Source organism: Carcharodon carcharias, chromosome 3 (genome assembly GCF_017639515.1).
Source record: "Carcharodon carcharias isolate sCarCar2 chromosome 3, sCarCar2.pri, whole genome shotgun sequence".
In the NCBI taxonomy this organism is placed as follows: domain Eukaryota; kingdom Metazoa; phylum Chordata; class Chondrichthyes; order Lamniformes; family Lamnidae; genus Carcharodon; species Carcharodon carcharias.
The window spans coordinates 133,208,943-133,222,680 of record NC_054469.1 but is presented as its reverse complement, the minus strand read 5'-3'; the positions used below and the strand labels follow the sequence as shown (position 1 = coordinate 133,222,680).

At 44.7% G+C, this 13,738-nt stretch overlaps 1 protein-coding gene across 1 annotated transcript in view; it reads right to left on the bottom strand.

The window, feature by feature from the left end:
- The window catches only part of LOC121276042 (ATP-dependent translocase ABCB1-like), a 102,893-nt gene that overhangs the window by 41,312 nt on the left and 47,843 nt on the right, over positions 1 to 13,738 (bottom strand). The window contains 5 exon segments of the mRNA XM_041183988.1: positions 2,460 to 2,536; positions 4,303 to 4,474; positions 9,282 to 9,449; positions 12,508 to 12,569; positions 12,717 to 12,890. Coding sequence (XP_041039922.1) covers positions 2,460 to 2,536; positions 4,303 to 4,474; positions 9,282 to 9,449; positions 12,508 to 12,569; positions 12,717 to 12,890 — 653 coding nt within the window.

Here is a 13,738-nt window from a genome sequence, read left to right as displayed (position 1 = left end):
GATCACTCTTAGGGCAAAATATTCCCCCTGCCGGGGGGATGTGTGGCAGATGATGTGGACGTGGGCGGGCTGGTTCCCGATCGGAGCCCCTGGTCAGGGCCGCGCTGCCGTTTTACATGGGCGGGCCAATTAAAACATCTGCTCAGATGCGGTGTGCTCCCTGTGCGGGCTGGGGGGGTGGTTGGATTCCCTAAGCTGGGACTGTGCTCTTTCACGCACACATGCGTGCCGCCTCTGGGAGATCGCTGGCAGTTTCAAAAATTTTTAGAAATGCGAAAAAAAAATTCACGGTGACATGAATTGGGAATGTCCATAACTTTTATTTTAAAATATTCTGAAATTTTAAAATCCTTCGTGAAACCTCATCCCGCCCGTGGATGCGGTTTCATGTTTTTTCAGAAGCCCACCAGGGCTCCCGGCTTGCCTGCCAACCTTAAGGTTAGACAGGCAGGTCCATTCATTACCTCAATTACTTTATTAATGGCCTTAAGTGGCCGTTGACAGGTCCGAAGGCGCCCAGCTGACTCGGCTCCGTGTCCGCCGACCTGAAAATGTAAATGATACAGGACGCCTGCCTGATGTCACCCCACGTCATTTTACACATCAGCGAGTGGGCCTCGCTCCCCCACCTCCTCGCTGGCCAGAAGATGCAGCCCTTGAGCCAAAACTTTCTGTTTGGCAGGCGGGTAGAGCAGGAGCGGCTGCGGACCCGATCGGCGCCACCCCGCCATTTTGCGCGGGAGGGCCAATTAAGGCTGCCCAGCGCATTTCCGACTCCTGTGAATAGCAGGAGTGTGCGGGCTGCAGTGGGCAGGCACAGACAGTGGGGTCCAATGGTGACCCAGCGGTCTGTTTAAAGTAAGGCCTGGCAGCCTCCTGTATGCTGCTCACAATGGCCACGTCAAGATCACACTGCAGGGCATCTGCTGAGCAGGGCACGCCGGAGGGAAGGGCAGAGGAGCATGGCAGGCTGCAAGGTCTCCCACAGGAGCAGGGCAGTCTGCAGGATAGACCAGCAGGGGGCTTATGTGCTCCTCGCTTTTCTGATGACTGCCTTGCTGCCCTCCTTGAGGAGGTGGCAGCACAACAGGAGGTGTTGGTCCCCCAGGATGGGAGGAGGAGGCCCCTCCACATGACAAAACGTTCCTGGGAGGAGGTGGCGGAGGTGGTGAGCTCCCGTGACGTGGAGCGGCAAACCTGGATCCAGTACCGTAAGCACTTCAATGATTTGTTGCGCTCTGGCAGGGTGAGTACCATGTTGGCATTGGGCATTTAACCCAGCAGGTAGCCTTAAACTTTGAGGCCCCCACCACCCCCCCCACTCCCCCAACCACCCCCCAAGTCTTACTGTCGTGACTGCATTGAATCATGTTGGGCATTTCTCATACACTGGGTGGGCAAGCAGATAGTGCCCATGCTTACATCAGCCTGAATGGTTCATGAGGAGATAAGTTCTCCCCTGCACCACGTGTCGTTCTTAGTCGCACATGACTAATCTGGAGGAAACCTGCAGGAGATGCAGCTAGGCGCAAACTCAGAACTCCAACACATGTCTTATTCACGATGATGAGATTGTGGAAGGGGGGCCTCAAGGTCTCGTGGCCAAGAGCCATCTGCTGCCCTCGACACTGCAACTAGTTGCGCCTCCTTGCAATGGGAGCTAAGACCATGTGTTTCCTAAAGTTTTGAATGCAGAATCTGTCCAAGGTGGCCATTGGGCAGGATTGGGAGCAGGGCGTACTATCTTTGTGTGACTGATCAGCAGTAGCGGGGAGAGGAGGCACTAGTGGCCTGAGATAGGCCACTGTGCTTGGCGTGTGGCGTGCGCATGCAGAGTACATGTGCGATTAGCCGCAATGAATGGTCTTCTCTGTTTTTCAGGAGAAGAATGCTCATAATGCATGTGAGCGTTCGAGGACTTGAGGTGGCCAGGCCCAGCGCAGGAGGCCCAGGAGCTTGAAAGGCACCATGCATCCAGGTCCATTGGTATCGGTGAGGCTGGGGTGGAACGGCCGGGTATTTGAGGTCCACGGTGACATCTGCCCTGTCTTCCCACCATCCATAGCACTAATGATTGTTTGATTTGTTACTGTTGCAACATTGCTCATTCACAGACTGAAAGAGTCAGAGGTGTGGGTCATAGACAAAGGTCCCTCGGCCCTTCGAAGATGCGAGTGTCAAGCACCTTCCAAAGTTGCCTTATCCCATGGATAGCTCAGTTAATTATTTTAATTGGTGTTTAAATGGCCTTAAAATGGCCTTTGACAGTTCAGCAGGCGCGCACCGGAGTTGGCTGTTGCCTGCCGAAAGGAAGACCTGAATAACGCATGGTGATGTTGGGACGCACGCCCAATGTCACTGCCCATCATTTTACACATTGGCAAGTGGGGCCCGACCCCGCTCGCCAACCCGAAGATTCTGGCCCCTGTGATTCTCCTCAGTTGCCACTCTCCACATACCTAAACAAAAAACGAGAGTTAGGGTCTATCATGTTGGGTTTCACCCTTGGATTTGGTTTGTCCAGTAGTAACATCAGCTGAAATCATAACAAAAGGAAAAGTAAGAAAATTACTTAAAATTTAAAGAACTTCTCAAAACAATTTGCTGTCATTGAAAAGGAGAGTCATTGTTTAATTGTTCTTTTTCTGGAACGAAAAGATGGAGAGACATTGCAGGAATATAAATCTCATTAAAAAGGTACTTACATTGTTAAGTACCAACCTTAACTTTCTGTGGGCTGTTTAACAGGTAATTAATGTGTCACTGTGGCAATTTCTTGAAAATCACTGGGAGGTTTTGGGAAAGCTGCCGTTTTCACAAGGTTAACAGTAGAATGTCACAATTTCCCAACATCTTGTGACAATTGACAATTCAAGGAGTTTATCTTCCTAGCCACCAGATGCTGGATCATTTACAAATTAATATTGGGGTGTGCAATAAGCTTCTCACTATTTTGCGAACAAATTACAGTCCAATATGTTGGAGGGGCACTTGAGAAATATTCTTGTTGTAGTAAATCGTAACTTAGATTCATGTGAGGTACTGTTTGTAGAACTTTAACATTGTTTATGCTGTGAACACATTCCTAGGGAGTTCTGAGCCCTTGGTGAGCAGGTGTGTAGATTTTGAATATAAAGAGCAAGGTTTAACTTAAGTGATTTAAAATAAAACATTTTCAGAATAGTGGTGTATTGACTGGAAACCAGGAGGAGTTAAGTGCCCTTTTGACGCTGGTTCAGTTCAGTGTGTCGGGCCAGGACACGTGTTTTGGATTTTAGTTTGCATGATTAAAATGTTCTTTTTTCATGTCATTCATTATTTTACAATGAGTTTATAGTAATGATGCATGGATTTAATGGGGTTCTCTTTCAATTTTAAAAAAAAAACTTGAAAGAGATGGAAGCAGAAGTTGCATTCACTGGATTTTTGATTGAAACCAATATTGGCTGAGATTAAAATTTTTAATCATGACATTAATTGTAATTGCTTTTTCCAATTGCTTCACATTCCATCACATATCAATGTGTTCACAGAAATATATACTTAACATACATATATTTTTACAGAAAACATTCGCCGATATTAGTTCAATTTAATTCTAACCGGTTCTTTTTCTTGTTGGTTGTCCTTTATTGTTTATGATAGTTCAGAGGAATTAAATTGGTGAATTTTCCTCTTTGATTTTCTTTAGAAATTTCTCCTGTTGATCGCATTCACACTTTTGTGTTCATCATTTTCTGGTTGCTTCACTTCCTCCAAAGCATCACCTGTTTTTTCATCACTGTCACTCACCCCATAAGAACTCTAAAACATAAGCACAGTGGAAACTGGGATTTTGCACCTAACATTATCCATTATTTTAGTGTTAGAATTGCTGACACTAAAAGGGTAGTTTGTATGGTAGAAGGATCTGGACCTAAAGGGTTAATATGGGACTGAATACAACACTACACACACAGTGGTGTAAGAAGGTACATGGCCTAGAACTAAGGGAAGTCTAGAGATAGGTAGCAACATATAAGGACCTAGTATGGGACCCTCTCCATACCTTTACCCTCCACTGTAAATATATACATAGTACAGTAGTGTTAATAAAAACTTCCTTGTAGATTCAACAAGACTGCTTCACGGTGTCCAAGCAGCACACATCGTGGGTATCAATAACAAAACATCCTGGTGGCAGCAGGGGATAAAAATCCATATCCTTTCTAAAAGACTGAAGAACTCGCAAGAAAAGGACACCAGCAATGATTCTGCACTGATATAACATAACCCAAGAAGCAAAGTGATGAGCAAACTCACCTGAGAAGCTCTATAGACACAAAAGCCTGGCAGCAGAAAAAAGGCACAAGTTAAGCTCAAGCAAAAGTCTCCACTGATTCCCTGTGGAAGATCAGCTTCAACAATGCAGAGCCAGCAACCTGCAGCCTGCAGGATGAAATAAGATCCCTTTAAAGTTTCACGCAAGCCAGTCCTGTGACCAATTAAAAAAAAATCCAGTCAGGCAGTAACTCCATTGTGCATTTCGTCACTAGCCCGAACTCCAACTTGGTGCCCTCCCCCTGTAGCACCCTGAGTCCAGAACATCACAAAAAAACCAAAGAGATCGAACATGCGGGATTTAAAAAAAAGACAAATTGGGTGCCTTACGATTCTTCGGACTCCCAATCAGTGAAATTCTATCCTCCTGACCAGCTGCACACCATAGATTCATAGAAAGGTTATGACATAGAAAGAGGCCATTCAGTCCTTTGTGTCTGTACTTGTTGAAAATGAAAAAAAAAACTGGCTGCCCATTCTAATTCCAGCACTTGGTCCATAGCCTTCCAGGCAACAGTACTTCAGGTGCAGATCCAGATGCCTTTTAAATGAGTTAAGGGCTTCGGCCTCCACCATCAAACGAGACAGCAAATTCCAGACACCCAACACCCTCTGGGCGAAGAAGTTTTTCCATGTTTCCCCTCTAATCCTCTTATCAATCACCTTAAATCTGTGCCTCCTGATAAATAATTTCTCGGCTAGGGGAAACAGGTCCTTCCTGTCTATTCTATCTAGGCCCATCATTATCTTGTTCACCTCCATTAAGTCACCCTTCAGCATCCTCTAAGGAAAACAACCCTAGCCTATCCAATCTTTCTCCATAGCTGCAATTTTCAAGCCCTGGCAACATTCTTGTAAGTCTCCTCTGTACCCTCTCCAGAGCAATTATGTCCTCCCTGTAATGTGACCAAAACTGTACACAATATTTCAGCTGTGGCCAAATCAGCATTTTATACAGTTCCAGCCTTACATCCCTGCTTTTGTATTCACTACCTCGCCCAATAAAGGAAAGCTTTCCATATGTTTTCTTTACCACCTTATCCACATATCCTGCTGCCTTCCAGGACCTGTGGACATGCACTCCAAGGTCACCCACATCCTTTACCCCTCTCAAGATCCTCCCTTTTATTGAGTATTATTTGAGTATTGAGAACATAAGAAATAGTAGTAGGGGTAGGCTATTTGTCCATTCAAGCCTGCCCCGCCATTCAATAAGATCATAGCTGACCTTCCCCAGGCCTCAACTCCTCTTTCGTGCCAGCACCTCATAGCCCTCAACTCACCAATATTTCATAAATCAATCTACCTCCTCTTTGAATACTTGTAATGATCTAGCCTCCACAGCTCTCTGGGGTAGAGAATTCTAGACATTCACTGCCCTCTGATAGAAGAAATTTATTTGCATTTCAGTTTTAAATGAGTGTCCCCTTATTCTGCAACAACGTTCCCTAGTTTGAGATTCCCCCACTAGTAGAAACATCTTCTCAACATCTAGTCTGACAAGCCCCATCAGAATCTTGTATGTTTCAATAAATCACCCCTTATTCTCCTAAACTCTAATGAATAAAAGCCTAACCTGTTTAGCCGTTCTTGATAAGTCAACCCCTTCATCCCAAGAATCAGCCTAGTGAATCTCTTTTGAACTGCCTCCAATGCCAGTATATCTTTTCTTAAATACGGGGACCAAAACTGTACACAGTACTCCAGGTGCAGCCGCACCAACACCCTGTACAGTTGTAACAAAACTTCCCTATTTTTAAACTCCTACCTCCTAGCAATACAAGCCAAAATTCCATTTGACTTCTTAATTACTTGCTGCACCTGCATGCTAACTTTTTGTGTTTCATGCACAAGAACACCCAGATCCCTCTGCTGCACTTTTTTGGAGTCGCTCTTCATTTAAATAATAGTCTGCCTTTTGATTCTTCCTATCTAAGCACATGACCTCACACTTTCCTACATTAAACTCCATCTGCCAAGTTTTTGCCCACTCGCTCAGCCTATCTATATCCCCTTGCAGATTCCTTATGTTCTCATCACAATATGCCCTCCCACCTATTTTTGTATCATCTGCAAATTTGGATACATTACACTCTGCCCCCTCCTCCAAGTCATTAATATAGATAGTAAATAATTGAGGCCCTAGGACCGATCCTTGTGGCAATCCACTGGTTACATCTTTCCAACCTGAAAAAGAGCCATTAATCCCGATTCTCTGTCTTCTGTGTGTTAACCAATCCTCAATCCATGTTAATACATTATCCCCAATACCGTGAGCTCCTATCTTGTGCAATGACCTTTTGTGTGCTACCTTATCGAATGCCTTCTGGAAATCCATATACACTACATCAACTTTATCAACTCTGCTTGTTATATCCCCAAAGAACTCTAGCAAATTTGTTAAACATGATTTCGCTTTCACATATTGACTCTGTTTGATTGTGTTAAGCTTTTCTAAATGTTCTGCTATTTCTTCCTTAATAATGAACATCAGCATTTTCCCAATGACACATGTTGGGCTGTCTGGCCTATAGTTTCCTGCTTTTTGTCTCCCTCCCTTCTTGAACAGGGTGGTTTTCAAATCCACTGGGACACTCCTAGAATGCAGTGAGTTCTGGAATATTTTGACCAATGCCTCCACTATCTCTGCAGCCACTACCTTTAAAACCCTTGGATGCAGGCCATCAGGTCCTGGTGACTTGTCTGCCTTTAGTCCCATTAGTTTGTCAAATACATTGTCCCTCGTGATAGAGACTGGCACAAGATCTTTCCTCCCATTAGCTCCTTGCTTATCTGATATCTTTGGGATGTTTATAGTGGCCTGCACCGTGAAGACCGATGTGAAATATTGGTTTAATTTATCTGCCATTTACCTGTTCCCCATTATCAATTCTCCAGTCACATCCTCCAAGAGTCCTACGCTCATTTTAGCCACTCTCTTTCTTTTAGTATACCTGTAGAAGCTCTTGTTTGGTTTTACATTTCTTGCCAATTTATTTTCATAATCAATTTTATCCCATTTTATTAGTTTTTTAGTCATCCACTGCTGGTTCCGAAAAAGATTTCCAATCCCCTGGCCTAACACTAGTTTTTGCTGCTTTGTATTCCTTACCCTTTGATTGGATACCCTCCTTGACCACCTTTGTTTACCACAGGTGGTTCATCCTTCTCATCAAGCCCCCTTTTTTGATCAGGATAAATTTTTGCTGGGCGTTATGAAATATCTGCTTAAATGTCTTCCACTGCTCATCCACTGGTCTTCCCTTTAGTTTATTTTCCCAGCCTACTTTAGACAACTCCTTCTTCATACCTCTATAATTTCCCTTATTTAAGTTGAGGACACTGGCTTAAGATTCGAGTTACTCTTCCTCAAACTGAATTTGAAATTCTACCATGTTGTGATCGCTAACCCCTACAGGATCCTTAACTATGATATCTCTAATTAATCCCACCTCATTACACATTACTAGATCTAAAATAGTCTGTTCCTGGGTGGATTCTGTAATGTATTGCTCTAAGAAACAATGCCTGACGCACTCTACAAATTCATCTTCCATGTTACCCTGCCAATCTGATTTATCCAATCAATATACAGATTAAAATCACCCGTGACAATTGTAGCACCCTTCTTACATGCCTCCATTATTTCCTATTTTTTACTTTGTCCTACAGTGCGGCAACTCTTCCGGGGCCTATAAGACAACTCCCACCCATGACTTCTTCCCCTTGCTATTCCTTATTTCCACCCAAACTGATTTCACATCACGATCTATTGCACCATTGCACTGTTACCTTCCTTTATTAACAAAGCTACCACACCTCCTTTTCCTTTTTGCCTATTTCTCCAGAACATCGAATACCCTTGAATATTGAATTTCCAGTCTTGGTCATCCTGCAACCATGTCTCTGTAATAGCTAGCAAGTCATATTCATTTGTTTCTATTTGTGCCATCAACTCATCCATCATGTTACCAAAAACTGTGCGCATTCAGGTATAGAGCCGTGAGCTTTGACTTTTTACCATTATTGCTCATTCTGGTTCTGATTTCTGCTGCACTCTTCTGCTTATATTTTCTGCCCTTTCTGTCACACTTTGATTATCGTTCGCCTCTTCACTGCCCTGCACCTCTGCTCTCTCATTTCTTTTTGATTTTTTAAACTTTCCTTCAATTGAACTCTCTCCCCCCCACACTAATTAATTTAAAGTCCTATCTACAACGCTAGTTACACTATTTGCCAGGACATTGGTCCCAGCATGGTTCAAATAAAGCCCGTCCCAACAGAACAGCTCTCTCCCTCCCCAGTACTGGTCCCTGTTCCCCATCAATCAAAACTCATTTCTCTCACACTATTCTTTGAGCCACGCATTTACCTCTCTAATCTTATTTACCCTTCGTCAATTTGCACCTGGCTCAGATAGTAATCCAGAGATTATTACCTTTGTGTTTCTGCTTTTTAATTTTTTCTAGTCCTACCTATCTCATTTGTCCCTACGTGGACCACAACAACTGGATCCTTCCCCTTCCACTCCAAGTTCCTCTCCAGCCCAGAAGAAACGTCCTTAACTTTGGCACCAGCTAGGCAACACAACATTTAGGACTTTTTGTCTTTGCTACAGAGAACAGTATCTATTCCTCTAACTATCCTATCCCCTATTACTACTACATTTCTCTTTTCTCCCCGCACTTGAATGGCGCTCTGTACCGCGGTGCTGTGGTCAATTTGCTCATCCTCCGTGAATCTGTGTCCTCGTCCCCTCGTCCACATCGGGAGCAAGAACCTCATACCTATTAGACAAGGGCACTGACTGAGGCTCCACCAAAGCTAAATTCTGGATCCCCACACCTGCCTCACTCGCGATCACACCCTCCTGTCTCTGATCATAGTCCAAATTTGATGTAATTAATCTAAGAGTTATGACTGTCTCCTGAAACACAGTGTCCAGGTAACTCTTTCCCAACCTGATGTGTTGTAGTGGCCACAGCTCAGGCTCCAGCTTATCAATTCTGAGCTGAAAATTCTCGAGCAGCCAACACTTGCTGCAGATGTGGTCAGCGTGGATCGCACCGGTGTCCACCAGGTTCCACATAGTACAGCTGCAACAGGTCACCTGCCCAGCCATCTCAATTCTATTTATTAATTAATTTGGATGTTAAATATTTTAAAAGTGAATTCCTTAACTGTACTCTTCAGCTGTAATAATGTCTCCTTATTTAAACCACTTGGCCGATCATAAGAGACATGGAAGTGATACCCACCACCACCTACCTGTTTTCCTTTGACATCACACTTCAGCTCTGACAGGTAAAAGCAGATCCTCCTCCCGCACTCGCCTCAAGGTGTTGCTAACTGCCTGTCCCAGCATCCTCTTATTGCACTCTACACTAGTTGCTGCTGACTGCCTGTCCCAGGGTCTTCCTCTCGCACTCGCCTCAGCTATTCCCTTGCTTTGTTTGCCCTCTCCAAATGCATTACCTCACACTTCTCTGAAGTGAATTCCATTTGCCATTTTTCCAACCACTCAACCAAATCATCCTGAAAACAACAGCTATCTTTTTCACTATCAACTAAAAGGCCAACTTTTGTGTCATCTGCAAATTTCCCAATTATGCCTTCTACCTTTATATCCAAATCATTAATGTATACAACAAAATCCAAGGGACCCAACACTGAGCCATAGGATCATAGAGTAATAGAGTTATACAGCACGGAAACAGGCCCTTCAGCCCATTGTGTCTGTGCCAGCTATCAAGTACCTATCTATTTTGATCCCACTTTCCAGCATTTGGCGCATAGCCCTGTATGCTATGGCATTTCAAGTGCTTACCTAAACACATCTTAAATGTCGTGAGGTTTCCTGTCTCTATCACCCTCTCAGGCAGTGTGTTCCAGATTCCAACCAACCTCTGGGTGAAAATATTTTTCCTCAAATCCCCTCTAAACATCCTGCCCATTACCTTAAACTTGTGCCCCCTGGTTATTGATACCTCCTCTAAGGGGAAACGTTTCTTCTTAACTACCCCATCTATGCCCCTCATAATTTTGTGCCTCTGTCAGGTACCCCCTCAGCCTTCTCTGCTCTAAGGAAAACAACCCCGGCCTATCCAGTCTCGCTTCAAAACAGAAATGCTCCAGCCCAGGCAACATCCTGGTGAATCTTCTCTGCACCCTCTCCAGTGCAATCACATCCTTCCTATAGTGTGGTGACCAGGACTGCACATAATAATCCAGCTGTGGCCTAACTAGGGTTTTATACAGCTCCCTGATCTTATATTCTATGCCTCGGCTAATAAAGACGAGTATCCCATATGCCTTCTTAACAACCTTTTCTACATGTGCTACTGCCTTCAGGGATCTATGAGCATGAACACCAAAGTCCCTCTGATCCTCTGTACTTCCTAGGATCCTACCATTCATTGTGTATTCCCTTGCCGTGTTAGTCCTCCCAAAATGTATGACCTCATACTTCTCAGGATTAAATTCCATTTGTCACTGCTCTTCCCATCTTATCAGCTCATCTATATCATTCTGTAATCTAAGGTGTTCCTCCTCACTATTTATGGTACCACCAATTTTCTTGTCATCTGCAAACTTACTGATCATACCTCCTATATTCACGTCCAAATCATTAATGTACACTACAAACAGCAAGGGTCCCAGCACTGATCCCTGCGTCCCACCACTCATCACAGGCTTCCAATCAGAAAAACAACCTTTGACCATCACCCTCTGCCTCCTGCCACGAAACCAATTTTGGATCCAATTCACCAAATTGCCCTTGATCCCATGGGCTCTTACCCTCCTGACCATTCTCCCATGTGGGACCTTGTCAAAAGCCTTACTGAGCTCCATGTAGACTACATCAACTGCACTACCCTCATCTACACAGCTAGTCACCTTCTCGAAAAATTCAATCAAATTTGCTAGACCTGATCTCCCCCTGACAAAGCCTTGCTGACTATCCCTGATTAATTTTGCTTTACTCCTGTCTTGTCATGTTGAAATCGACCTTCCGCAAATTCAGGACCTTTATTTCCAGTCTGTTTTTGTCCTTTTCCATAACTACCTTAAATCTTAGAGTTATGGTCACTATCCCCGAAATGCTGACACTTCTAACACTTGCCCGGCTTCATTCCCTAAGATTAGGTCCAGTATCGCCCCTTGACATGTAGGACTTTCTTCGTGCTGGCTGAAAAAGCTCTCCTGGATGCACTTTAAGAATTCCGTCCCCTCTAGACCTTTCACACTAAGACTATCCCAGTTAATATTGGAGAAGTTGAAATCCCCTAGTATTATTACCTTATTATTTTTACACTTCTCTGAGATTTGCCAGATATCTGCTCCTCTATCTCCCCCTGACTGTTTAGAGGCCTATAGTACACTCCCAGCAAAGTGAATGCCCCCTTTTTTGTTTTTAAATTCTACCTATATGGCCTCATTTGAGGAACCTTCTAAGATGCCATACCTCCTCACTGCCATAATTGACTCCTTGATCAATAGTGCAATGCCACCTCCTCTTTTACAAACCCGCACCCCCCCCCAACCCCCCGCACCCCCCCTCCCCCACCCCCCCCACCACCACCACCCCTCAACCTTGTCAGACCTGAAGGTTCTATACCCTGGAACATTGAGCTGTCAGTCCTGCCCTTCCTTCAACCAAGTCTTTGCCAATATCATATTCCCATGTATTACTCAAAGTCCTCAATTCATCTGCCTTACTTGTAAGACTCCTCGCGTTAAAATATATGCAATCCAGCCTTGCATTATTCCCTTGTGCTGTGTAGAACACCACTAGAAACTGCTTTCCATTCACAAAAACATCTGCTGACCATTAATCTGTGTTTCCTGTCACTGAGCCAATTTTGGATCCAACTCACCTCCTTCCTCTGTATCCCATGGGCTTTTATGTTTCTGACCAGTCTGCTTTGCTTTTTAGTCTGCCGTTGCGACTAGAATGACCCTCAGCAGCAACCCAACCCTCAGCCACTTTGAGGCTTCTTCTTCCCAGCAGACCGCTGCCGACATTTTGAATTTTGATCCAAAACCATGAAGTATGCGAAAATCCTATCTTTATCAAAACTGGCGATGCCATCTTGAAATCACCCTCACTCTTAAAGGAACACCCACACATTAAAATATTTCAAAGATGGAACAGAATTCTTCACTATCACAGCCAATGGGCCTCACCTATGGCCTTGGCCAATCTCACAAGTAGAGTTATTGGAAGAAAAGTTCCCTGGCCTATAGTACTGCAAAATTAAATAAAAAGTCAGAAGCAGAACAAGTTAGCACATAACTTTATTCCATTGGGCCAATTTCAGGTGATATCATTGCCATGCAGGGAAGCCATAGATGAATCATCTGCTAAATTTGACGATGTTTTAAAATCTTTCAACCTTTCCTTCAACCTGAGATCCAACAAGATCTTGGAATGCATCAAATTTAACAGGAGAGCCCAGAAGCCTGGAGAGCCTTGGCACCTGCGACGATTGCAGGATGTATGCATCATGGAAGCTGCTTGGACACCTGGCGCAGACCTTCAATATCTGAGTCTTGCGGTCACAAACAAGCTGGACATTCAGGGAGTGTGACCGTTTTCTATTGATGAGCACCCCGGCTTACCCACTGGCACCTTTATGGCCACATGCGCGCAATCTATGGCCCCCTGATTGTGGGGAATACAGCAAATGCAACAAAGCCTCTGCCTCACTCAGCCTGGCTGACTTTGTCAGCCCGGAAATGAAGGAAGTTCATCACCTGTCTGAACAGAGAGTCAGTGACTAGCTTGACACAGCTGCGGGCAGCAAATTGGGAAACACTGCATAGATCCCCCACTGACTCTTAGAAAGAACTGGAGGTGAAAACGTTCAGGGCCACTGTAACCTTAAGAGCCACTAGCATTGGGTGACCACTGACACAGTTTGAGGCGATCTGTGGGCCAATCACCTGGCAAATGGAGGTCACGCTGTTCCTAGAGAGGTGGATCCTCCTTCGGCACTGGACCTCAGGCATGTCCAGGTAACTAGAATGCTGTCTGTAAACTCTGGCTCCAGGATAATGGTGTTTTCTGCAATTCCTTCTGCCTTGCACTTCCTGCTAGCCCTGCACTCCCTCTGTCTGCTCTTCTCTTTTCCACAGATCGCACACTGGGACGCTGCCTGCGGGCATCTGGCCCCCTCTCCCTTCTGGTCCTCTCCTCCTCTTCTGAGAAGGTCCATCCAACAGAGTAGACAATCGCCTTTTGTAGGAATGCAGATTGCACAGGATAGTGCACCAAAGAGGGCTCTCGACAGAAAGCCTCTGAAAATGAGTCCTCCAGAACACAGAGAAAATGCAATGAACTGTCTGAAGACCACCTTCAATCAACTCACAGCCAAACTTCTACCTACTCGATTTGCCAAAATCCTGTTCACCTTTT